Genomic DNA, 25,018 nt, shown 5'->3' with positions numbered 1-25,018 from the left:
CAAAATCATATAAAAACAGGACCTTCAGGTTTATACCTAGACTACTGGATAAAATACCTCAGGTCACAATATTGTAGACTCATCTATACTTCAATTAAAAAAAAATATTTCAGGAACAAAATAGCAAAAGTGCTATACCTCTGTTGCAATGGTTATATTTCCTATAATTACTGTTATTCATTTATGAAAAATTAGTTTAAACTAAGCAAAGAAGATTTTAGGTACTGGAAAACCAATAGATTTAAACCAACAGACGATGATGACTGCAGCCATGAAATTAGAAGACACTTGCTCCTTGGAAGAAAATCTATGACAAACCTAGACAGCATATTAAAAAGCAGAGAGACATTACTTTGCCAACAAAGGTCCACCTAGTCAAAGCTAGGGTTTATCCAGTAGTCATGTATGGATGCGAGAGTTAGATCATAAAAGAAGGCTGAGCACCAAAGAATTGATGCTTTTGAACAGTGGTGTTGGAGAAGACTCTTAAAGAGTCCCTTGGACAGAAAGATGATCAAACCAGTCAATCCTAAAGGAAATCAATCCTGAATGTTCACTGGAAGTACTGATGCTGAAGCTGAAGCTCCAATATTTTGGCCACCTGATGAGAAGAGCCAACTCACTGGAAACGACCCTGATGCAGGGAAACAGTGAAGGCAGGAGGAGAAGGGGACAACAGAAGACAGGATGGTGGATGGCATCACCAATTCAACGGAAATGAGGTTGGACAAACTCTGGAAGATGGTGGACAGGGAAGCCTGGAACGCTGCGGTTCATGGAGTCACAAAGAGTCAGACACGGCTGAGAAGCTGAATGACAACAAATCACCATCCTGAATTTATTGCCCTTGTTTCTAGGCATATAAAACTATGGGCCATTCCAAGATTCTACTTAAAAATAACATTTTTTAAAAAAACCTCTTTGGGAACCTCCTAGAATCAGTAATAAAATCTATTCTACTTATATCTTGATAAAACACTGATTTACAATACACTAAGATTTAGAAAAGGTGACCCAGGTATGTGGGTATCTAAAACATCACTTTTTGCTTTCCCCGAATAAACTCAGTCTAAAAGATGGAGGGAACCCACAGCTCAAGCTGAGAGAGGCTCTCATTAATTCCAAACAAAATACAGCGGTCATGTACTCCAAAGCATAAACAACACTGGCCTAATAGGCCTAAAAGGAATCCTAAACATAAATAAGGCTTTCCCTTAAATTCCTGTCTTCTCAGACCAAAAAAAAAAAAAAATCCAGGTATTCCGAACCTCCTGGTGCCATACATCTGGACTCAGTATAGTTAATTATCTCACCTCAAACAGCTAGAATTAAAAGCTACTACATTCTTGGTTCATTTACGGTTTGGTTTTTCTGGTCATTCCATCGTAATTAAGGGGTAGCCATATTTCCTTCCCTCTAGTTGCTTAAAAACAAACAACACCACATTCTTAAGCTTATTTCTTTTTTTTTTTCTTAAGCTTATTTCTGAACATGAACAATGACTAACTCTTCTTCTCTCCATCCTCCTTCACCATCCACGTCTATCTTCCAACCTGTGTCCCCACAACCTATTAGTCTTAAAATATTCTGTCTGTACAGAAGAGATGATTCAATATTTAACATTTCAATTTCTCTATTTAAATGTAATCTCTGTGAGGCTAAGTATCAAGCCTAATTGTTCCTGTATTTTAAGCACCTAAAAACATAATCAAATACACTATCATTATAAAAGTCAGTAGATTGAAGAACATAAGCTCAAGGTGTCAGGTTAACCAAAAGCAATAACTTTATTTCATCCAAGTGGAATCAGATCCAGTCATCCTAATGCACATTTACTGACAAAATAAGGCTATGAAAGTAGCAAACAATTCACTATGTCTATGATAACACAGTTTAAAACTGTGCCATTGTACTGCAGAAAACTTAATCAATAGGAGAAAATAATTTTGGTAAATACATACTGAGAGTAATTTTAATAAAATTAAGTTGCAACTCCTAAAACCAGTAATAAATATAATTTTGCAAAGTTCAATCATTCTTTTTTAATTCTTTTTTAATCCTATTTAAGTCTCCAAAACCATTTACGTGACCAGATATTTTCTTTTCCTTTTCAGGTTCACTATAAATAGAAGAAAAGTAGACTTCCCTCAAATTTGTTGTCAATGGGTAAAATTATATCCACAGTAAAGAGTTCAAAAAGGAGGATGTAGGACTTTCCAATTTGTTCAGTGGTTAAGAATCTGCCTCGCAATGCAGATTCAAGCCCTGGTCTGGGAACTAAGGTCTCATGTGCTGCGCGGCAACTAAGCTTACAAGCTACAACTAAAGAAAGCCCACGTGCAGCAACAAAGAGGCCCTGTGCCGCAACAAAGACCCAGCACAGCCAAACATAAAAACAATAATAATAAAATTAACACTAAAAAGATAATGGTACTATTCCTTTAATATCTTCAACTGATTTTCTTCTGGTTTATAATTCAACAAACATGGCAAATTACTGATAAGATTTTAATTTAGAAATATATAGCTGTTACTATAATACCTATAAACTAGAGCAAATATTTAATAAGAGTACTGCTTTTCCTTAAGTATCCTCCAAAAGTATATTTTTATAAACTTCTAAAAGATAAAGGAGGTTTAAACCTTTATAAACCATCTTTTCTTTAATTTCTAAAATGACTTCTTAGCATTTCAAATGAACTATAGAAAAGAGAAAGTTGTCAAGAGGAAGGTTTGAAGTAGGAAGAGTCTATTACACTAACAGATACAGTAACAGAGAAGGCAAGGTGGGGCTCAGGGATTAAATAGCCCCAGAAAGAAAGAATGAAAAGAGCAAGTTCTAATAGAGGTACTTGAAGAACTCATGCATTGAATAAAACATGTTCCACATAACCCTCACCCTGATGGTAGGCTCTCACAGAAATTTAAAGCTATTTCTAAGACTTTACTTTTTCACTTTGAATAAAGAGCTCTAATCCTTGGTCATCATATCCATCAGCTACTCTTAACTTTAATCTCAATTGTTCAATGCTATCTATCAAACTCACAACAAGGACTTCAGCACTTGTATTGAAGACTTCATCTTCATGTATTCCACCATCCTACAGGTCCACTTATATATGGGTTTTTGTAAAATAAATATGTACTACAGTACTATATGATCTACAGTTCGTTGAATCCAAGGATATAGAACCACAGATAAAGGGGACCAACTGCAAAGTTTTATTGGAATTTCCAACTCCACACAGGGCCGGAGCCCCTAACCCCCATGTAATTCAAGGGTCAATGATATTCTATACTTGTCTTCTATCATAATACTACACTGTCGCTTCCCAGAAAACACATATTAGGATTAGTTCATCTGGGACTCTACAATCAAATCAAGCTTTTCAGTGCTTCACTTGCACCCCGTGAAGTCATCATCACAGACCAAATATTCTACAATTAAACACTATACAATATATATTCAAATATATTTACTATTATCATAAGTAGTAAAGCACATAAAATAAGCCCCAATTCCATTTTCCTAGATATTTTATAGACTATTTTAAAATTTTACTGCAATTCTTCAACAATGACACAATGATCTTTTACTTTTGGTAAGACTGGCCCTATTTGGGGTATAAAAATGACTAGATGTGCATTCAATAACCAAAGGATATAATCTAACCAAATATATATATATATGTCCCTAGTTTTCCTAATCCACTGCAAAAGGTTACATTTTCAAAACCATGTCCCAAAGTCCATTCTAAGTCTTTCCAGTTCTTAGGGGAGAACTGAAACACATATTATAGGTTTTAAGAAAGTCTGGAATTGTTAATTATTTACTCTTTGAGCAATGTGATGAGAGTTGTGAGGTTTTTTACTTTAGGAAAAAATAAAAAGATGTACTATAGATATTACTTTTAAACTCATACGCTGGAACTAAGTACCCTCCGTCATTTCAACAATGACCAACAGAAGGTTCACTTAATTTTCTATGTAACTGTAAAAGACAAAAGCTATTATTTAACCTTAATCTTTCATCTTAAAATTCTAACAAAACTACAAGGTCGGACACTGATACCAAAGTACTGGGCATACCAATGAGAGTTACAAACTTAAAAAAAAGTGGGGGGGGAGGGTTCAGTTGAATTTGAAGATGTGTGATAAGTCATTCCTGTGCCTTTGTTAACCTATAGCAAATTCACAACCACACTTGGTTAGAGGAATTAATCTATCAGACTTTTTTAGAAAAGAAACTGCCTCCTAATCACTTTAGAGGACAATAATTACTTTTTCTTTCTGAATCTATAGTACTAATACCTATCTCCTGAATGTTAACGGTCGAAAAAGTATAGTACTAATACCTATCTCCTGAATGTTAATGGTCGAAAAAGAATTTAAGCTGCTATTCTGGGCAAACAGATGACAATTTTCCCATATTACAACTCTGAGTCCATAGAAATGTTTAAAATATATTTGGTACCACATATAATGATCTCTTCATGTTTCAGTGAACAAGATTTACTATCCCAAAAGAAGTTTCCTGGAACAATAAATCTTGAGGTTCACTATACAAAGCAATTAAGAGCTCTCTTTATTACACATTACTGTGATTTTCTTAAATTCTCCTCCGAAATGGTAAATGAATGAGACTGAAAGCATCCATTAGGCCATATTCAATTTCGGTGATGAATAACATATTAATAGACTAGATAGTACAAAACTAAACACCAGAAATATGTGAATACATAAAGTTAGCCTCATTTCATCTTGCGTCTGCCTTTAAACCAAAATAGTTTTACCATTAGATCTGTAATGATGTAAAAAATGAGGCATAATCACTGAAAACCTCTGTGTGAAGAACAGTTCTTCACATTTAAGCAAAGGTTTTTTTCCTTCTCTTCAACCACAGATGCAATAACAAACTCTCAAAGGTACTTTTTCTTTTACTATGATACAAACAATACAATAATAAAGTCATATAACATTTGTATATATAAATAACACATCTTATGGCTAGATTTTCTTTATGAACTACTAGTCTTAGACAAACACTTAAGAACTATAAATTTATATTTAAGGGTAAAATAAGAAAAGAAAGAAAAGTAAGGCAATACCTAGAAAATTAAACTGAATGCCAGATGAAATACATGCATATATATATATAAAACCTAAACTTCCCAGCTAGCAGAGTATGCAAGAAAATAACAGATGAATATTTATAAAATCCTTATTAAACCAGATGAGTATAAGCTCTTGAAAAATTAGGTGCAGTTAAAAAAATTTTTTGTAATTCTCTGTTTAATCCTCTTAAAAGTTATTAGAAATCTTCATATTTATTACTTTCATCCTACATATCAAATATTTTACTTTCAAAACAGTAATAAATCATTGAAAAATATTTTCCACAGAACTTTAATAAAGCAGTCACACTGGACATGTAAAAGTAAAATGACTCCAAGCAGAGAAAAGCAAAAAAATTATTGCTAGAAACTTTTAAGAGATTATTAGGTCTTCCTTCTTCCTGTTTTTTTTTTCTTCTTTTTTCCTGTTTTAACTTGAGAGAGATAAAAGGAATGGAGTCTTCCTTAACTTTTTAAAAAATTAGTTTATTTATTTTAATTGGAGGCTAATTACTTTACAGTGTTGTAGTAGTTTTTGCCATACATTGACATGAATCAGCCATGGGTATACATGTGTCTCCCATCCTGAACCCCCCTTCCTCCTCCCTCCCCATCACATCCCTCAGGGTCATCCCAGTGCACCATGCCCTCTCTCATGCATCAAACCTGGACTGGCTATCTATTTCACATATGGTAATATACATATTTCAATGATTTTCTCTCAAATCATCCCACCCTCGCCTTCTCCTACAGAGTCCGAAAGTCTGTTCTTGACATCTGTGTCTCTTTTGCTGTCTTTCATGTAGGGTCATCATTACCATCTTTCTAAATTCTGTTCATATGTATTAATATACTGTATTGGTGTTTTTCTTTCTGACTTACTTCACTCTGTATAATAGGCTCCAGTCTCATCCACCTCATTAGAACTGATTCAAATGCATTCTTTTTAATAGCTGAGGAATATTCCATTGTGTATATGTACCACAGCTTTCTTATTCATTCGTCTGCCGATGGACATCTAGGTTGCTTCCATGTCCTAGCTTTTGTAAACAGTGCTGCGATGAACATTGGGGTACATGTGTCGCTTTCAATTCTGGTTTCCTCGGTGTGTATGCCCAGATTGCTGGGTTGTATGGCAGTTCTATTTCCAGTTTTTTAAGGGATCTCCACACTGTTTTCCATAGTAGCTATACTAGTTTGCACTCCCACCAACAGTGAAAGAGGGTTCCCTTTTCTCCACACTCCCTCCAGCACTTATTGTTTGTAGACATTTTGATAGCAGCCATTCTGACTGGCATGAGATGGTACCTCATTGTGGTTTTAATTTGCATTTCTCTGATAATGAGTGATGTTGAGCATCTTTTCATGTGTTTGTTAGCCATCTGTATGTCTTCTTTGGATAAATGTCTGTTTAGTTCTTTGGCCCATTTTTTGACTGGGTCATTTATTTTTCTGGAATTGAGCTGCAGGAGCTGCTTGTATATTTTTGAGATTATTTTTTTGTCAGTTGCTTCCTTTGCTGTTATTTTCTCCCATTCTGAAGGTTGTCTTCTCACCTTGCTTATAGTTTCCTTTATTGTGCAAAAGCTTTTAAGTTTAATTAGGTCCCATTCATTTATTTTTGCTTTTATTTCCATTACTCTGGGAGGTGGGTCATCGGGGATCCTGCTGTGATTTATGTCAGAGAGTGTTTCGCCTATGTTTTCCTCTAAAGTTTTACGTTTAAATCTTTGATCCATTTGGAGTTTATTTTTGTGTACGGTGTTAGCAAGTGTTCTAGTTTTACTATTTTACAGTGGTTGACCAGTTTTCCCAGCACCACTGGTTAAAGGGATTGTCTTTAATCCATTGTATATTCTTGCCTCTTTGTCAAAGACAAGATGTCCACAGATGCATGGATTTATATCTGGGCTGTTTTGTTCCACTGATCTATATTTCTGTCTTTGTGCCAGTACCATACTGTCTTGATGACTGTTGATTTGTAGTATAGTCTGAAGTCGGGCAGGTTGATTCCTCCAGTTCCATTCTTCTTTCCCAAGATTGCTTTGGCAATTCGAGGTTTTTTGTATTACCATACAAATTGGGAAATTACTTGTTCTAGTTTTCCAAAAAATACCATTAGTAGCTTGATAGGGATTGCACTGAATCTATAGATTGCTTTGAGTAATATACTCATTTTCACTATACTGATTCTTTCAATTGGTGAACATGGTTTATTTCTCCATCTATTTGTGTCATTTTTGAGTTTTTTCATCAGTGTTTTATAGTTTTCTATATATAGGTCTTTTGTTTCTTTAGGTAGATTTTTTCCTAAGTATTTTATTCTTTTTGTTGCAATGGTGAATGAAATTGTTTCCTTAATTTCTCTGTTTTCTCATTGTTAGTATATAGGAATGCAAAGGATTTCTGTGTGTTAGTTTTATATCCTGAAACTTTACTATATTCATTGATTAGCTCTAGTAGTGTTCTGGTGGTGTCTTTAGGGTTTTCTATGTAGAGGATCATGTCATCTGCAAACAGTGAGTTTTACTTCTTTTCCAGTATGAATTCCTTTTATTTCTTTTTCTTCTCTGATTGCTGTGACTAAAACTTCCAAAACTATGTTGAATAGTAGTGGTGAGAGTGGGCACCCTTGTCTTGTTCCTGACTTAAAAGGAAATGCTTTCAATTTTTCACCACTGAGGATAATGTTTGCTGTGGGTTTATCATATATGGCTTTTATTATGTTGAGGTATGTTCCTTCTTATGCCTGCTTTCTGGAGGGTTTTATCATAAATGGATGTTGAATTTTGTCAAAGGCTTTCTCTGCATTTATTGAGATAATCATATGGTTTTTATCTTTCAATTTGTTAATGTGGTGTATCACATTGATTGATTTGAAAATACTGAAGAATCCTTGCATCCCTGGGATAAAGCCCACTTGGTCATGATGTATGATCTTTCTAATATGTTGTTGGATTCTGTTTGCTAGAATTTTGTTAAGGATTTTTGCATCTATGTTCATCAGTGATATTGGCCTGTAGTTTTCTTTTTTTGTGGCATCTGTGTCTGGTTTTGGTATTAGGGTGATGGTGGCCTCATAGAATGAGTCTGGAAGTTTACTTTCCTCTGCAATTTTCTGGAAGAGTCTGAGTAGGACAGATGTTAGCTCTTCTCTAAATTTTTGGTAGAATTCACCTGTGAAGCCATCTGGTCCTAGGTTTTTGTTTGTTGGCAGATTTTTTATTACAGTTTCAATTTCCGTGCTTGTGATGGGTCTGTTAAGATTTTCTGTTCCTTCCTGGTCCAGTTTTGGAAGGTTATACTTTTCTAAGAATTCATCCATTTCTTCCAAGTTGCCCATTTTATTGGCTGATAGTAATCTCTTATGATCCTATGTATTTCTTTATTGTCTGTTGTGATTTCTCCATTTTCATTTCTAATTTTGTTGATTTGATTCTTCTCCCTTTTTTTCTTGATGAGTCTGGCTAATGGTTTGTCTAGGAACCAGCTTTTAGTTTTGTTCATTTTTGCTATAGTCTCCTTTGTTGCTTTTTCATTTATTTCTGTCCTAATTTTTATGATTTTTTTCCTTCTACTAACCCTGGGGTTCTTAATTTCTTCCTTTGATAGTTGCTTTAGGTGTAAAGTTAGGTTATTTATTTGATTTTTCTCTTGTTTCTTGAGGGATTGCTTATCTTTTTTTAATCAACCGTAATTCCCTAAAACCATTCAAGATCGATGCCTTCCATGGTCTAGCTAAATGCTAAGCACATACATCCCTCGAGGGAACATAACTACTAATAAGAGAAAGGTATGGAGTGGAGGGAGGCAAACAAGCAGGAAATGAAGACAACTCAGTAGAAATAACTTAGCGAAACAGAACTTTGCAAATGGGAGATAATCCAAGTTCAGGCTTAGTCATATGAAAGAGAAAATTGGGGAGTTTACTAAAGAAGACAGCTATGCAAGTGTGATGGCAGGAGGTAGATAAGAACTTTCTGCACCTTCCTTTCAATTTTGTCATGAACCTAAAACTGCTCTAAAAAATAAACCCTTTTCAAAAGATAAATTAATAATAATATATTAAGACTAAATAGGGCTTATCCCAGGAACAAAAGAAAGCTTCAGTGTTAAGATATATTTCCGCTTAATTCATAAAATAAATAAAACTAAGCTGAAAAGAAAACTATATTCTAGCTATAGATTTATAAAAAGCCATTTGACAACACTGAACACCTAGTCTTGACTAAAAGTAAAATAATAAACAAAATGGAGAAAGAGAAGTCAATGAAAACACAAAGGCCTACAATAGCCAAAACAACTTTAAAAAAGAAGTACCAAGTTGGAAGATTAAGTCTGTCTGATTTCAAGATTTATTATAAACAAAAGTAGTCAAGACACTACCACCACAAAAACAAATAAAACAGATCAAGGGCAGAGAACAAAGCATTTAGCAATAGACCCAAACATACATGACAACTTATTTTTTATAAAGATGTAAAAGGAATTCAATAGAAAAAAAAAGGATCATCTCATCAATACTTGGTGCAGGAACAACTGGATATCCAAATGCAAAACAAACAAAACCTATCAACAGGCTAAAAATAACCCTAATGTTTATGACTATGGATTAGTTAAGTAAAGTATGGCATAATGATAAGATGGAAATTTGTGCATCTATAAAAAAAAGATTAAAGGAGATGTACCAAAACTGGCACAAAGACGACTCAAGATAAATTTTTTTAAGTTAAAAAAAAGTCAAAGTATAGGAAAAGAAGTCAAGAATCACCTCCTGGGTCAGAGTGGTAAGAATATAAATAAATGTACTTGCTTGTATAAAGAAATTCTGATGGATACAATAAACACTAATAGCAATGGTTACTCTTCTAAGATGATAAACAGAAACTATCTATTATCTGACTTTAAAAATTTTGTTAACCATATTTAATTATTCATATAATTCTTTTTTAACTGGCCTTCAAACTGGAAATGCAAATAAAACTGTAATTTAAGAAACTGCTACTTATTAACATCTATGCATGTATATTAAGTTAAAAATTGAACAACTCATTATCCCTTCACTAGTTTGATGGATCAAATTAGACAAAATGAAGAGGCTGTTTATAGAGCTTGTGTTAATAAAGTTCTAAAATCATAGTTATGTTCAAGATTTTATGAACAGACAGAAATGAAATTCTACTATTTTCTACCCAAAAGTACATATTTTTTCAGAATTATAAATTTTGTTTCAAAGTATCTAAAACCTAGCCTTCCTCATAAAAATGATACATATTTTCCTGCTGCAGGAACAACTAGATATCCACATACAAAACAAACAAAAACCTATCAACAGGCTAAAAATAACCCTAATGTCTATGACAATGAATTAGTTAAGTATTGTATAATGATAAGACTGAATATGTGTATCTATTAAAAAAAAGATTGAAGGCGATCTCTATGTACCAAAACTGGCACAAAGGAGACTCAAGATAAATTGAATGCTGCATCATTCATAATATCACTACTTTACAATTCCCATTAACAAAGATAAAAATAATAAGAATCTCCAGAGCAATAACCTGCCAACCGTAGCTACTATTCTATGACTGGTGTTACTACAGCCTGTTTTAGACCTGAAGTGAAGTGAAGTCGCTCAGTCGTGTCCAACTCTTTGTGATCGCATGGACTGTAGTCTACCAGGCTCCTCCGTCCATGGGATTTTCCAGGCAAGAGTACTGGAGTGGGTTGCCATTTCCTTCTCCAGGGGATCTTCCTGACCCAGGGATCGAACCCAGGTCTCCTGCATTGCAGGCAGACGCTTTACCCTACTCTACTATAAAACGTGCTTTCCCTCTGTATTCCACAACTCTACACTTTGGTAAGAGAAACTGAGAACAAAAAATAACAGTAATAACTAAAAATGGAAGGAAAGGTGACTTATATTTAAAATACCAAATATTAGAACTGCTTTAAAAGAATTTCCTATGATAATTTCAAAGCGGGATTTCATTAGCACAAAGGAAAATAAGAGCATCTTGTTTTTCTACTGAAAAACTACATGAGAAGTTGTTCACCATAACTACTTAAGATCCCCGAAGAACAATTTTCTAAGCATTTCTAAGCAGCACTGATTCTGACTAATAAAACTACACTAAGACACATTTTCTTAAACGCTAAACTTTGAATTATGACAACACAAGCTGTCAAAACGGTTTTTTAAAAAAATGAATGCAAACTGAAAGAATCTGGCTTCTGCTCAACTTTTATGCTGTATTAATAATTTAGAAAATATTTCTATAAGGGTACAAAGCTGAAACTCCAATACTTTGGCCACCTGATGTGAAGAGCTGACTCATTGGAAAAGACCCTGATGCTGGGAAAGATTGAGGGCAGGAGGAGAAGGGGACGACAGAGGATAAGATGGTTGGATGGCATCACTGACTCAATGGACATGGGTTTGGGTGGACTCCGGGAGTTGGTGATGGACTGGGAGGCCTGGAATGCTGCGGTTCATGGGATTGCAAAGAGTTGGACACAACTGAGTGACTGAACTGAACTGAACTGAACACAGCTCCAGTAAGCAGATTTCCATGAAGGGTGTGACCTGCACTAAATGTTAACATTATCGTTATCCTACCGACTGGGCAGGGCATAGAAGTGTATGGCTCTTATAGGCACCCCTATTCCCGTAGCCAAAACAGACAGAAAAGGCAAGCAGTGAACTGTAGGAAGGCCGTGGCACCAGAAGTCAACCAATGGGACCATGCCAAGCAGGCATTATGCAAAATGTGAAAGTGGAATGGTAAGTTTGTATCTGTTGAGAAAAAAAGATAGGCATTCAACAGGGCTAAGATTTTTGCTAATATTATATCCAAGGGCTAATACCAAATTGAGCAAACTTGAGCAGAAGCAGTTCAAATACAACACAAAATTACATCATCCAACATGTGAGATTATATCAGAAAAAATTTTAAAACATGTAACTGCTCATGTTGCTTTATTTCCTGTATTCTTCTATCCTAACCACACCTCTTCTGAAACATAATAATTCCATGGTGCACCTTTACTGTCAAACACTATGCAGCAATTACAAATCTCTTTGCATGACATGGAAATATTTCCACATGAGCATTTCCAAGTACTGTTAAGTGAAATAATTCCAGAATATTTAGTATGATGCATTTTCAGTGTCAAAACAACAAAAAAGCAATAACAAAAGAAAACTCTCCATGTGTATGTATATATATCCATATATATAAATTAGTTTTTTAAATAAGACTACACACTAAACACTGTTGACCTTCAGAAGGCCTAACAGGTGATTTTCACTTTATATAATTCTATTCTCTTCACAGCTTTTTAAAAAACATAAACCAACCACCATGAATCAAATACTATTATGAGACACAAGGAAAAACTTAAGTTTCCATCACTAAAATCTTACCAAGATAAAGCATATAAACAAGGACCTACTGTACAACAGAAAGAACTATATTCAACATCATACAATGACCTATAATGAAAAACAATATATATACATATATATGTAACTGAATTAATTTGCTGTACACCCGAAACTAACACAGCATTGTAAATCGACTATACTTAAATTTTTAAAAAAAGAATCTTGTGAATGTGCAGACTTGAGGTTTTACATGTCTGTCCAAAACAGTGCTATATTCAAGTAATTTCTGGAAAAGTCAAGAAAAGAGGGCCTCAAAATGTCATTCATATTCCTTTCACAAGTTAAATTTTGATACACTGTAAGTACTAATTAGAAAACTTTACCTTTCTTGAAGCATAGATGTCAAAAAATGGCTTATGTCTGACACTGAATGGTTCCTGTGTTTTGTCAATGAGCCCTGTCTTCATTTTTTCATGTCGAGGATTTATTATTTCTCTTTCTATACACTGCAGACGAATATTAAAATCACAATCTCCAACCGGCTGTGCCTGAATTAAACCAGACAATTATTTAAATTTCAACGCTAAAAACTATTATATCAGAATAGTTATTTAGGCTGTCACACTACAGCAGTCTATATAAACAGCATCCTTTGGAGCTGCCCAGTGCACAGCCTGCACCACCGTACGTGCCAGTCCTGATAGACTAATGATAGAAGCATACCTAAACATGCAAATACACATATATACAATTATTTAGATTATAAATATATAAAAGAATATAGGGGAACAATATAAATCTCCTCAAATACAAATTTTAGATCCAAAGCTTTCACATCTTAATTAAAGTATTAATATACTCACTAATCACTTTTATTATTTATATGAATTAGTAAAACCTGTGTGAAAACTAAAATCCAAGTAGGTAAGAAAGTATATGTAAACAACACACCAAAGTAAGCAAAAAAAAAAAAAAATCATCGTTTTGTTGTTTAAAATGCTAACACCTTACAGCCATCAAGAAGTAGAAGATATTATTAAAGAAATATATTATCAACTCTGAAAACTAATAAAGAACAGTTTATAAAATATATTCAAAAAATAAAGTAATCCACTCCTCTATATGTATATACACAGTATATATATTATGGTATACATATTTGATGGGGTTCCCAGGTGGCACAATAGTAAAGAATCCACCTGCCAATGCAGGAGACACAGGAGACATGGGTTTGATCCCTGGATCAGGAAGATTCCCTGGAGGAGGAAATGGCAACCCACTCCAGCATTCTTGCCTTGAGAGTTCCATGAACAAAGGATGGGCCACAGTCCATGGGTTTGCAAAAAGCTGGACATGACTGAGCATGCATGCAGCCAGAGGAGTATATATGTGATATATATACATGGTTTGAATGATGAAATAAAAAGTACACGTAATGCTTTTGTATGAGTTGAGGGTAGGGGCCTGCCCTCTCCTAACTGGATATACAAATAGAGCTGTAACACTTCACTTGGGTGACAGTAATGGTCCAAATAAGCAGTATCACCTCAACGGGATACCAAGTACTCTCTTCTTTACTTCACAATTAGATACCCTTCCCAGCATTTTCCCTATCTTTTCTGCCTTCTTCCTCTTCTCTAATCTATATTACTCAACCTAACATTTACCCAGCCTACTGTTTACAATGAGGTGACAACACTTGATTAAGCTGTGAACATTAAATACACCTCAAGGATGACTTTTCCTCAACTTTGGAAGGCTAACAATTTTGATACTAAGCAAAAAATATAGAGCAAATCAAAGTGAATGAGAGCTAGATATGAGGTAGAACATGTTCCCTTTATACAAAGGCATACAGCTGTTTGTAACAGATGTTTATTGAGGAAATAAAAAGTAAAGTGAAAGTAAAGTCGCTCAGTCGTGTCCAACTCTTTGTGACCCCATGGACTGTAGCCTACCAGGTTCCTCCATCTATGGGATTTTCCAAGCAAGAAAACTGGAGTGGGTTGCCATTTCCTTCTCCAATGGTAGTTAGTAAATAACCATGTAGTTAGTCCATCTGCAATCTTTTCCACGTCACCTATGTCATTAACAAGGTTGAGAAATCTAAAATGTCAGGTTCATTTATTAGATGAGTTCAGACCCCTGTAAAATTACAGTGAAACAAGCAAGGCTTCTTCTTAAGAAATAAAATCAGAAGTCTAAAAATTACAAATAGAAAGTAAGTTCACCTTCAAATCTGTGCTACCCACGATAAAGGAAGTTCCTGATAGATGTGTTGAATTATGGAGAACAGACTACAGGAAGCACTCAAACTATTGACTTCTCAATAGTCTTCTCTGTTTTGAGTTCTTTCTTAGGTCAAAACACTACCCACACTGCCAGTGGAGTTATCTTTCAAAACAATTAAAGTATGATCGTATCATTAACATAACTAAAACCCTTCAGCAGTATCCTATTTTACACAGAACTGAGCTAAAATGCCTTATTCAAGTAATCTGCCCCCCAACCACCATCCATTCTCATTTCCTGCTACATCGCACATCTCACCACACATCAAGTACACAAATGTCCATCTAACACTCCTGACCTCTTAGGCTCACTCCTTCACAATTAATGGGTCACTTTCTCTGTCTACAACTCCGCACTTCAAATGACTCAACCTGGAATATTCTCACCTCTTTGCTACCTCTCATATATCTCCCATATACTTCCCTATTTCTCCCTAATATCTGATATTATACTTATGATACTTTTATAATTATTTCTTTAATTTACATTCCCATTCATAAGTGCACTTCAAGTTTCTTTTAATTTTGCATTCAATCTAAACACATATCCTAACAATTGTGTATAATATATGCATATTAGCCTCTAATAAATTGCATATATACACAACTGTATATTATAAAACAGACAAAAATTGAATAATAGATTAAGAATAAATCTTTCTTCTTTTCAAATCCCAATGAATTGTTGAGGAAGTAGCCTTTTTTGGAGGTCAGTACACTAAATCACAAATTCCCTGGAGGCAAGAAATCATGTCCTAGTCTTCTGTGAATTCCTGATACCTAGAATAATACTTGACATACGAAAAATTATCAATGAAATTACTGCTGGACAGAATAGTAAACTAAGGGATTAAAATGTTTTAAACTGTTATCTCAAAAAAATTTTTCTCATAGTGACCTTGATTTGATAAATCAAAATAAACAAAGTGGTTAATCATCAGTGAAAGTGAAAGTCGCTCAGTTCTGTCTGCCTCTTTGTGACCCCATGGACTATACAGTCCATGGAATTCTCCAGGTCACAATACTAGAGTGGGTAGCCATTCCCTTCTCCAGGGGATCTTCCCAACCCAGGGATGGAACCCAGGTCTCTTGCACTGCAGGCAGATTCTTTACCAGTTGAGCCACCAGGAAGCCCTAAATGAAACCATCAATGAAAGCTCCATGGTAAATTAAAGAATTAAACATATGATGCTTTCAATTATATCTTATTATCAGAAATATGAAAAATGTGACATTAAAACCAATGAAAAATAGTAACAGGTACTCAATTAATACTTATTGAATGAATGATTATAAACCTTGAGATGAAAACTATGAATTCATCATTTTTACAGCAAAATATGGATGAATTTCCTAAACAAGACACAAAAGCACAAACTTTGACATCCGGTGACTTTGATTTCACTAAAATGAAAAAAATTCTGTGCCTCAATAGATATTAATTTGGAAAACATATTGTTTGCCACATATATAACTAAGAAAGGATTAGAATCCAGGAAGGATAACTATTAGAAAATTATTTGAACTTACAATTAAATCACAAAAGAAAAATTCAAGCAAGTAAAAATAAACATGAAATATGCTTAATTTCAAACTTCCCTAGTAGTTCAGTGGTTGGGAACCTGCCTGCCAAAGCAAGGACAAGTGTTAGTCATTCATTTGTGGCCAATGCTTTGGCGACCCCATGGACTGTAGCCCAACCAGGCTCCTCTGTCCATGGAATTCTCCAGGCAAGAACACTGGAATGGGTTGCCATTTCCTTCTCCAAGGGATCTTCCTGACCCAGGGATCAGAGCGGGGCCTCCTGCATTGCAGGCAGATTCTTTATCATCTGTACCACCCACCAGGGAAGCTCAGGAACATGGGTTCAATCCCTAGTGTGGGAAGATCCCACATGTTGCGGGGCAACTAAGTCTGTGCACCACAACTTCTAAGCCAGCATGCTAAAGACCGTGAGCCGCAACTACTGAAGCCCTCACACCCTACAGTCCACACTTTACAGTCCACACTTTACAGTCCACACTTTGCAACAAAAGAAATCATTGCAATGAGAAGTCCGAGCACCACAACTAGACAGTATCCTGGTTCCACTGCAGCTAGAGAAAGCCTGCACCCAGCAATGAAGACCCAGGGCAGCCCAAAACAAATAAATAAAAAAGTAAAAATAAAAATTGAAAATTTAAAAAAAAAAAGAAATATGGTTAACTTCACTAGTAACCAGGGGAAAACAAAACTATCCAGTTGCCAAAAATCTTAGTCTGAAAATATCAACTGTGGTAAAGTGGCACAACTACTCCTGAGGGGAATTTAGTAGCACAACAAAAAAGCCGTAGTCACCAATGTAATCAGAATCTCCATGATGTAGGGATGAGGGACTGCCTTTTTTTACAGGTGACCATGGCTTCCCCAGTGACTCAGATGATAAAAAATCCACCTGGATTCTTTGACCTGTATTTGGAAGACCTGGATTCGATCCCTAGGTTGGGAAGATTCCCTGGAAGAGGGCATGGCAACTCACTCCAGTATTCTTGCCTGGAAAATTCCATGGACAGAGAAGAGAAGCTTGGCAGGCTACAGTTCATGGGATCACAAAGAGACATGACTGAGCAACTAAGCACAGCACAGGTGATCACATCCCAAGAATGAGAGCTGTCGTGGAGAAGCTTGGACACACATGCACAATAAAAGGTATATAAAACTGTTCCACGCAACAGCAGCCCAACAGCAAAGTATGGAAACCCAAGTGTCCATCAAAGAGGGGAAAAAGATGAATGCTGTTTATTCATACAATGTAATAAAATACTAATTAATTAAAGTGAGTAAAGGTATTCAAAACATTCATGGGAATAATAGTAACTTCAGGGTAGAAGCTCCTTCTGGATAAGGGGGGATCATGAATGGAATGAGAGAGGTTTGCGTAAGAAACTTCTACTAAATCTGTAATGATTTATTCCTTATTAAAAAGAAAATGGAGTAAAACTGACAATGTTAAACTTCAACAAAACTGGGAGGTCAGTACATGAGTATTCCTCATATTATTCTCCACATTTTTGTGTACTATAAAATTTTTCATTTTTTTTTTTTAAAAGAATTAGAAGGCTGTTGTCTCAGACAAAGCTCCCGGGCTAACAAGTGAACCTGCACTGAACAATATTAAAGCAGAGCTCATTATCAAGAGGCAAAGGAGACCGTGTGCCCCCAATCACAAAGAAATGAGGCCACCCCCACTCTTTACATCTCATTATGGTCCACTGAACATTATCCAAGATTGGCGATGAGAGTAAGTCAATCCTGGGATGCATTATTCTTGAGGAATATAGGAGTCAAAAAGAGAACAAAATTAAAATTTGGTTTCTGACCTTCAGTTTCTTAAATTTGAAACTGTTTGATTTAGAAATTTAACAAAAAATGAGATATGTAATTGAAAATTTCTGAGAAAAAGTAATCTGGATTAATACAATCCTGAATCTTAATACCGTAATTTAAAATGTATATCTCCCAAAAAAGCACTTTTTGAAAATTTTGTTACAAATCTTCAAAGCCTTAAAACTTAATACTTTTAATCCCCAAAGCCTTAATTGCTTTCAGCCTGGTCTGAATACTAAGTGACTATGCAATTTGAATAAAATATGTAGAGGAACAACTATACCTTTTCATGGATATACACTATTGAGAGAACTTCTGCATTTACAGAAGTCATCTTGTACTGCCTAAATAATTTAGTCATTATACCATAATTCAGCATTAACAGGCAGATTATAGGTAAGTCTAAAATTGTAGGAAATAGGTAGAGAATATAATTCCTACTTTTTTATTTATTTACAAAAAGTAGTTTTACACTTTGTTTTCTTTCTGTATCTTTCTGCCTCCATGTTATACAATCAACACTCATAGTCAGTTTCTCTTTTTTAAGTGATAGACAGTAATAAAATTTGGAGACTTTTTAAAATCCAGGATAAGATAGCTAAAATTGACAATTTTCCATTTTACAAAATACTGTCTTATTATATCACAATTATACTCACTTGAAGTTCCTAAAGACTCCAAAGACAAGAAATGTGCAAAATGTTAGGTAATAAAGAGAAAGAAAAGGAGATGTAAAAGTATTAACAAGGTGTCAAACGAGTAACTTGATATATTAATCATTTGTCTTTCCTACTATCTCTAAGGCAATAATCCTTTTTATTTGTTAAAAACCAATTATCTCATTGACAATTTTTATTTTATAAATTATAGAAAGTACTTACATTGAATTTAATTATGTCATATATTAAGTATCTAGGAACGGCCTGTCCATTAACTCTGTCAATAATCATTTCCTTGAAAGAGAAAAAAAAAGGTAAGTTTATTCATATTTTAATAGCAATTTCTTCAGTTTGATTAAAATATAACAGTCATACAAAGTAGTACATAAAACATAAATATACAACTTGATGAAATTTCAAAGTGTACACACTTATATACAAATGAAATCTATAGACTGTTAGCACCTCACAAAGCCCCATCATGAATATATTCTGTGTTGCAATAAAATCATGACAATATTTCATTATTTTTTTATATGTGAATTACTATGCTACATTTCATGGTGTTTGGATTACTAAACAACTATTAGGAAAAAGAGACTACAAACTTTTAATTCCAAATATCAGGAACATTTAAAAAGTTAACTTTGTTAAATCATAGTTTGTTCTACGTTGTGTCATATGCCAATTACTTTAATCATAAACCTATAGGTAATAAATGGTACCCTTATTATAGATAAAATCTCCATGTGACCCACACAGTCTTTCTTTGTTCCATATCCCTCTACTCTGATCAAAGGAACAGTGCAAGAGAATATGATATCATACTCCATTAAGTGAAAAGAAGTTAAATTCCGTGCACTGACAGAAAAGAGATAAAGGACACTAAAGGGTAATTATAGGCATAAAAGTAAAATTTTTTAAATTTTATTTCTTAATACTAGGTTTTAACCTAAAATTCTTTTTCTTCCCTCATATTCTTCCTAGGAAAGTAAGCAAGCTATTTGTTACCTAATTTCACGATGAAATATTCACACACAACCATCTAAAATTACAAAGAATACATTGATTTAGGACAGATATATTTTCCAGTTTTAAGGAATTATTACCAATTGGTTTCTTTTTCAAATTTTGTTTGCTGCACTACTGACATTTATTTATGGTTATCATCTTGAATGTAACATGACATAAATCACTTTTCTTACTTTAAACTGCTTACTGAAATATTTTTATTTAAGTATCTGAGAATTTTATGAGCCAACAAGGTAGTACCAATAACAGGTTTCAATTAATCTTTTCAAAAATGGGTGCATGGAAGTTAAGTGGACTTACAGGTTCAGAGAACAGACATCACAAAACTTCCCTCTCAAATTACCTGATGAAATGAGTAAATACGTATATTCTTCAAACATTAAAAATAACAAAAAAGAAAGTTTGTTATCAGCAAACAAAACAAGTAAAAAGGAATAAACAAACCAGTAAACTTTAAAAACTGACAGCCATGGAAAACTACCAAAATTCTGGTAAAACAAAAAGGCACAGCAGGATTCAGCCCCAAGCCCACTAAACCCCCAAAAGCCCTATTCATAAATGACAAATTCTTGATAACTGTCACTATTATACTCAAATATAGAGAAGCAAACTCAGTGGTTGTTCTTGTCTCAGAACACTGTAATAAAGGCTATAGGACTCCATGCTGAAGAAACAATCTGAGTTACTAGAATAAACTATGGCTCCCAACTAGCTGAAGAAAACTTTCACCCACAGTTTTTAAAAGAGAATAGAACCCAGGGATTCTAACAAAAACCCAATACCTAGGCTGCATTCCTCCCAATAACTTCTTCATCACAATGTCCCCCATCCCCACAGCTGTCACTATTGCTCTAGGATACAGAAAAGTGAGTAAACATTTAAAAAGTTTAAGCCTAAAACTGAGGTAAGAAAACTGAACTGCACTGTTAATGGGACTGTAAAATGGGGCACCCAGTATGAAAGAAGTACAGCAGTTCTCTCAAAAACTGAAAATTAGAACTACAACAGGACCCAGCAATCTCACGTCTGGGTATACCTCCAAAAGAATTAAAAACAATATCTTGAAGAGATATTTATACACTCATTGTATATATCAGCATTATTCCAACAGCTAAGAAAAGGACCCAAACGTTCATCAACAGATGAATGAATAAACAAATGTGGCATGGACAGATAGTGGAATATCATTCAGCCTTGAAAAGGAAATATATCACATGCCACAACATGCATAAACCTTGAGGCCATTATGTTAAGTAAAATAAGCCAGTAATAATAAGAAAAATAACACATAATTTTACTTATATAAGGTATCTGAAGGATTAAATTCACAGAAAGTAGAATGGTGACTGTCACAGGCTGGGGATAATGAGAAGCTGTTTAACTGGTAGACAGTTTCACTTTTACAGGATGAAAAAGGTATGGAGATCTGCTACACCACAGTGTGCATATAGTCACCACTACTGACTGGATCCTTCTTAACCACACTTATAAATAAAAATTTAAAATAAATAAATAAAATCTAGTGAAGAAGGGAAAATAGATTTTCTCCTATGATCAAATTTTAGAAACAGGGCCTAGATTTACCCTCCTGCATGAAACAACCTAAGAATGAAAAAAGGGGTAAACAATCTAAAGTTCAGTAATAGGTAGGACTTTCAGTTTCAACGGCTCACAGTCAAAGATGATGCTAAAGACTTGGCATGGCCCAGATACAAGGAATATTAAGTTGAGTACTTTGAAGAACCAATGAGAGTTTTAATGAGAGAAAATAACCGTGGAAAACTTGGGGCCTTCAAAGCTTATCTCAAAGATAACCCATTCTTTGAAATGCTTTTAGATAAGGCCCAGTTGTTTGTAATTACCATAGAACATCTAGGTGACAAAATGTTCTGGAGGTTGCACAGGGCTTCCCTAGTGGCTCAGCAGTAAAGAAGCCACCTGCCAAAGCAGGAGAGGCAGATTGGATCCCTGGGTTGGGAAGATTCCCTAAAGAAGGAAATAGCAACCCACTCCAGTATTCTTGTCTAGAGAATACCAGGGACAGAGGAGCCTGGCAGGCTACAGTGCATGGAGTCACAAAGAACAGAGTCAGACACAACTTAGTGACTACACAACAGCAACAAAGTGGTCACACAATCTTACAAATACAAAAAACCACTAACTTATACACTTTTAGAATGGTGAATTACATTTCAACTTTCTTAATAAAGTGAAATTTGAAAAAGAAATCCAAAAATCAGTTTTTAAGACGAAAGGAAAAGAACGTCTGACACACAGCCTATATTAAATGTGAGTTATATATGTGTTGATTATACACATTCTATACATATAGCCATAACAAAATGACTAAAAGGAAACACATCAAAAGGTTAAAATTTAATCTTGATAGCTGAGTTTTCTCCTATTTTATAATACACAGACTTTCTAAAGTTTTAACAAGCATGCATATACTTTTATAAAAAATTAACAGATGAAAAGACATGTCATTTTCCCAAGATTTTTGTTATAAACTTGATTAACTGTTATATTCTCCTGTTATCCTCAGTATAAAATTGATTGAATTTTACTTATTTGTTTCAAGTGAATTAATGCCGTATTTCTAAACTCCAATTTTCCACATTTTGTAGGTCAAAGAACATAATTTAGAGAGCAAAACAAAGCCTCAACACTCATATCTGATAGCCAGACAATTAGGTAGTTTGAGTTATTCTTGGATTTGGAATTTTACAAAAACAATTTGCAAATGAAAATGTAGAAGAAACAGGAAACTAAAGAGGGCTGTTTTAATTAACTAAGTGGAAAAACAGATATGGTAGCTATAATTCTGATCCAAGTAAATGACATCATGAATCATATTGCTATTTTTAAATCACATAAGAGTCTATTATGTTGCTCTCAGTTATCCAAGTTTGGGGTGAAAATAAACAGTATTGCTAAGTTAAATCTGCAGAGGGTTAAACATCTAAATTTTAAGCATTATTTCTACCTGGAATACCCTTGGCTCATGTCCAACCAAAGTCTCTTTCTATAGAAATCCTCCCATAATCTAATGCCAAATCCTTTACAAACCATCTTTACTAATTAGATATGATTCATTTCTCCTCTAAACCACCCTAGACTTGTTTTAAATACCTAGCATCAGATTATTGTTTTATTATTGTTTTATTCTCATTTTTATTATTGTTTTATTCCTCACCTATCATTCTCCAACCTCCCCAAAGAAGTACAGTGTCTCCAAGGTGAGGCCTTCTCCTTGATCTACTAAGCACTGCCTGCGCTCTGGCATGGCACATGACAGAAATGAAAAACTACACTAAACTTTGGCAAACACTATAACTTAAGAGTCTTTCTCTTCCTTTTATTTCATGAATCACAATGCTAAAAAAAAATGTAACTTAGATAAAATGAATAACAAAAATCAAAATAAATGTTCTTGTTTTTCGCGTGAACCAAGTACCACAGCTGTGGTATTGGTGATGCAGATTATGGACAGCACAACTCCAGGGATGCCTGTCACATCAACCAGGACAAGAACGGTGCACCCTGGAGATGTGCAGTGAACAATATTTCTGATCTTATGCAGTGGCTCTGTCAACCACAAGGGGTGTGTGTGTGCACATGCACACGCGCACACACAAGTATGTTAAAAAGTTTACGTATACATGTAAAGTATTTTAATACACACACTGTCGCAGGAATGAAAATTTACCAGTAGCCTCACAGAGTATGCAGTAGGTGACTCTGTGACTATAGTTACTCTCGGTTCAGTCTCTGTTTGCTACTCAGTCTCAACCAACTATTAGAGTTTCTTTCCTTCTTTCTTAATCTTCAGTACCTGGCCCAGTCATCCTCTCAACCTGGTCTGCTACCAACACTCATTAGGCCCCATCGAAAATTCTTTGATCTTATGTCCACTGCTCTTTTCCACACAACCTCAAACTCTCACTCTCTCTAGGTCACATTCTCAACCTTCTAAGCACTTAAAACTATACCTCACAAGTGACTAATTCAAACCATCTCATTTTCGAGTCACAGTCGTCCATCTTCTGGCCAGCACAAGCCAAAATAAAACTGGCAAATTTTTTAAAAAGCACATGAGATAGGGGCAATAAGCATTCAGGTCACTTAGAAAGAGGTATTCCCTCTGTTAAACAAATAAATACATATTTTATTTTATTTTTTTTAATATATATTTTATGCATGTGGTTTTCATGAGGGTATTTCTATCATTGAGAGTTTAAACAAACATTCACAAGCTACTCCCTAGTCTTCCAATATCTACCTGCTAGTACAACTCCAAACCAGAGAAGCAAATTTCATCTTAAGACAGAAAGCATTCTCATTCAAATTCCAGAGACTACTGGTCAGATATAATTTAATCTACCTCGTGAAAAAGGTTTAATGTTGAAAAAAGTGAAGAAATATTAAAGAACATGAGTAGTATCTCGGTAGAAAAGAGACTTAAAAGTTGTGGTAAGTCATAAGAAAGATGTAGAGCTCCTTTTCCCTCCAAAGAAAAATAGTGAAGGTGTGGCAGACAGATAAACCACACAACCAAACAGAGCAAAAAGAAACATAAACAGTGCAGAACCAAGCCTACCCGAGATCACTTTGCAGAGAAAAATACAAGCGACTTGTTGTACAGAGTGTAACATACTAGTTCAGCCTACCTTTTCAAATAGCCTTGTTCACCCAAAAGCTAAAAAAAAGAATAAAATCTAAGTGGTAAACTTCAGAAGAGCCAGAATATTGGGTATTCTTGCACTATCAGACATTAATTTGTATGCTAAAGTTATAGCATTTAAGTCAACCTAAAACTACCACTGGAAGTCCTAAATATTAGCAGAATAGGAAAGTGGATCAAGAAACAAACATATATGGAAATCCTATAAATAATTTTAAAATGACATACGTAATTTAAAAGGAAAAATGAGATTGGCTGACTGATGCTGGGGAAATAGCTTAGACATTGGGAAATACATAAAACTGTATCCCTACCTTATTTCTTTTATCAAAATATATTGTGGATAGATCAAGTATTTAAATATACAAATGAAATCATAAAAGTATCAGAAGGAAATACAGGTGGGTATTATAGTAATTCTTAAGTAAAAATATCTCTTAAAATGGCACAAAAGCCAAATATTAAAAACCAAAGTGTTTAACTAC

At 34.5% G+C, this 25,018-nt stretch overlaps 1 protein-coding gene across 1 annotated transcript in view; it reads right to left on the bottom strand.

Moving 5' to 3' along the window:
- Positions 1-25,018, bottom strand: part of RNGTT (RNA guanylyltransferase and 5'-phosphatase) — a 235,757-nt gene that overhangs the window by 125,690 nt on the left and 85,049 nt on the right. The window contains exons 10-11 of the mRNA XM_018053155.1: positions 19,040-19,111; positions 12,885-13,049 (exon numbers count right to left, since the gene is read on the bottom strand). Of these exons, the coding sequence (XP_017908644.1) occupies positions 12,885-13,049; positions 19,040-19,111 (237 nt within the window). The remainder of the gene's footprint in view (positions 1-12,884; positions 13,050-19,039; positions 19,112-25,018) is intronic.

The sequence above is a fragment of the Capra hircus genome, chromosome 9 (assembly GCF_001704415.2).
Source record: "Capra hircus breed San Clemente chromosome 9, ASM170441v1, whole genome shotgun sequence".
NCBI lineage: Eukaryota > Metazoa > Chordata > Mammalia > Artiodactyla > Bovidae > Capra > Capra hircus.
The sequence above is the reverse complement of the archived record's forward strand: the minus strand, read 5'-3'. Positions and strand labels throughout refer to the sequence as shown.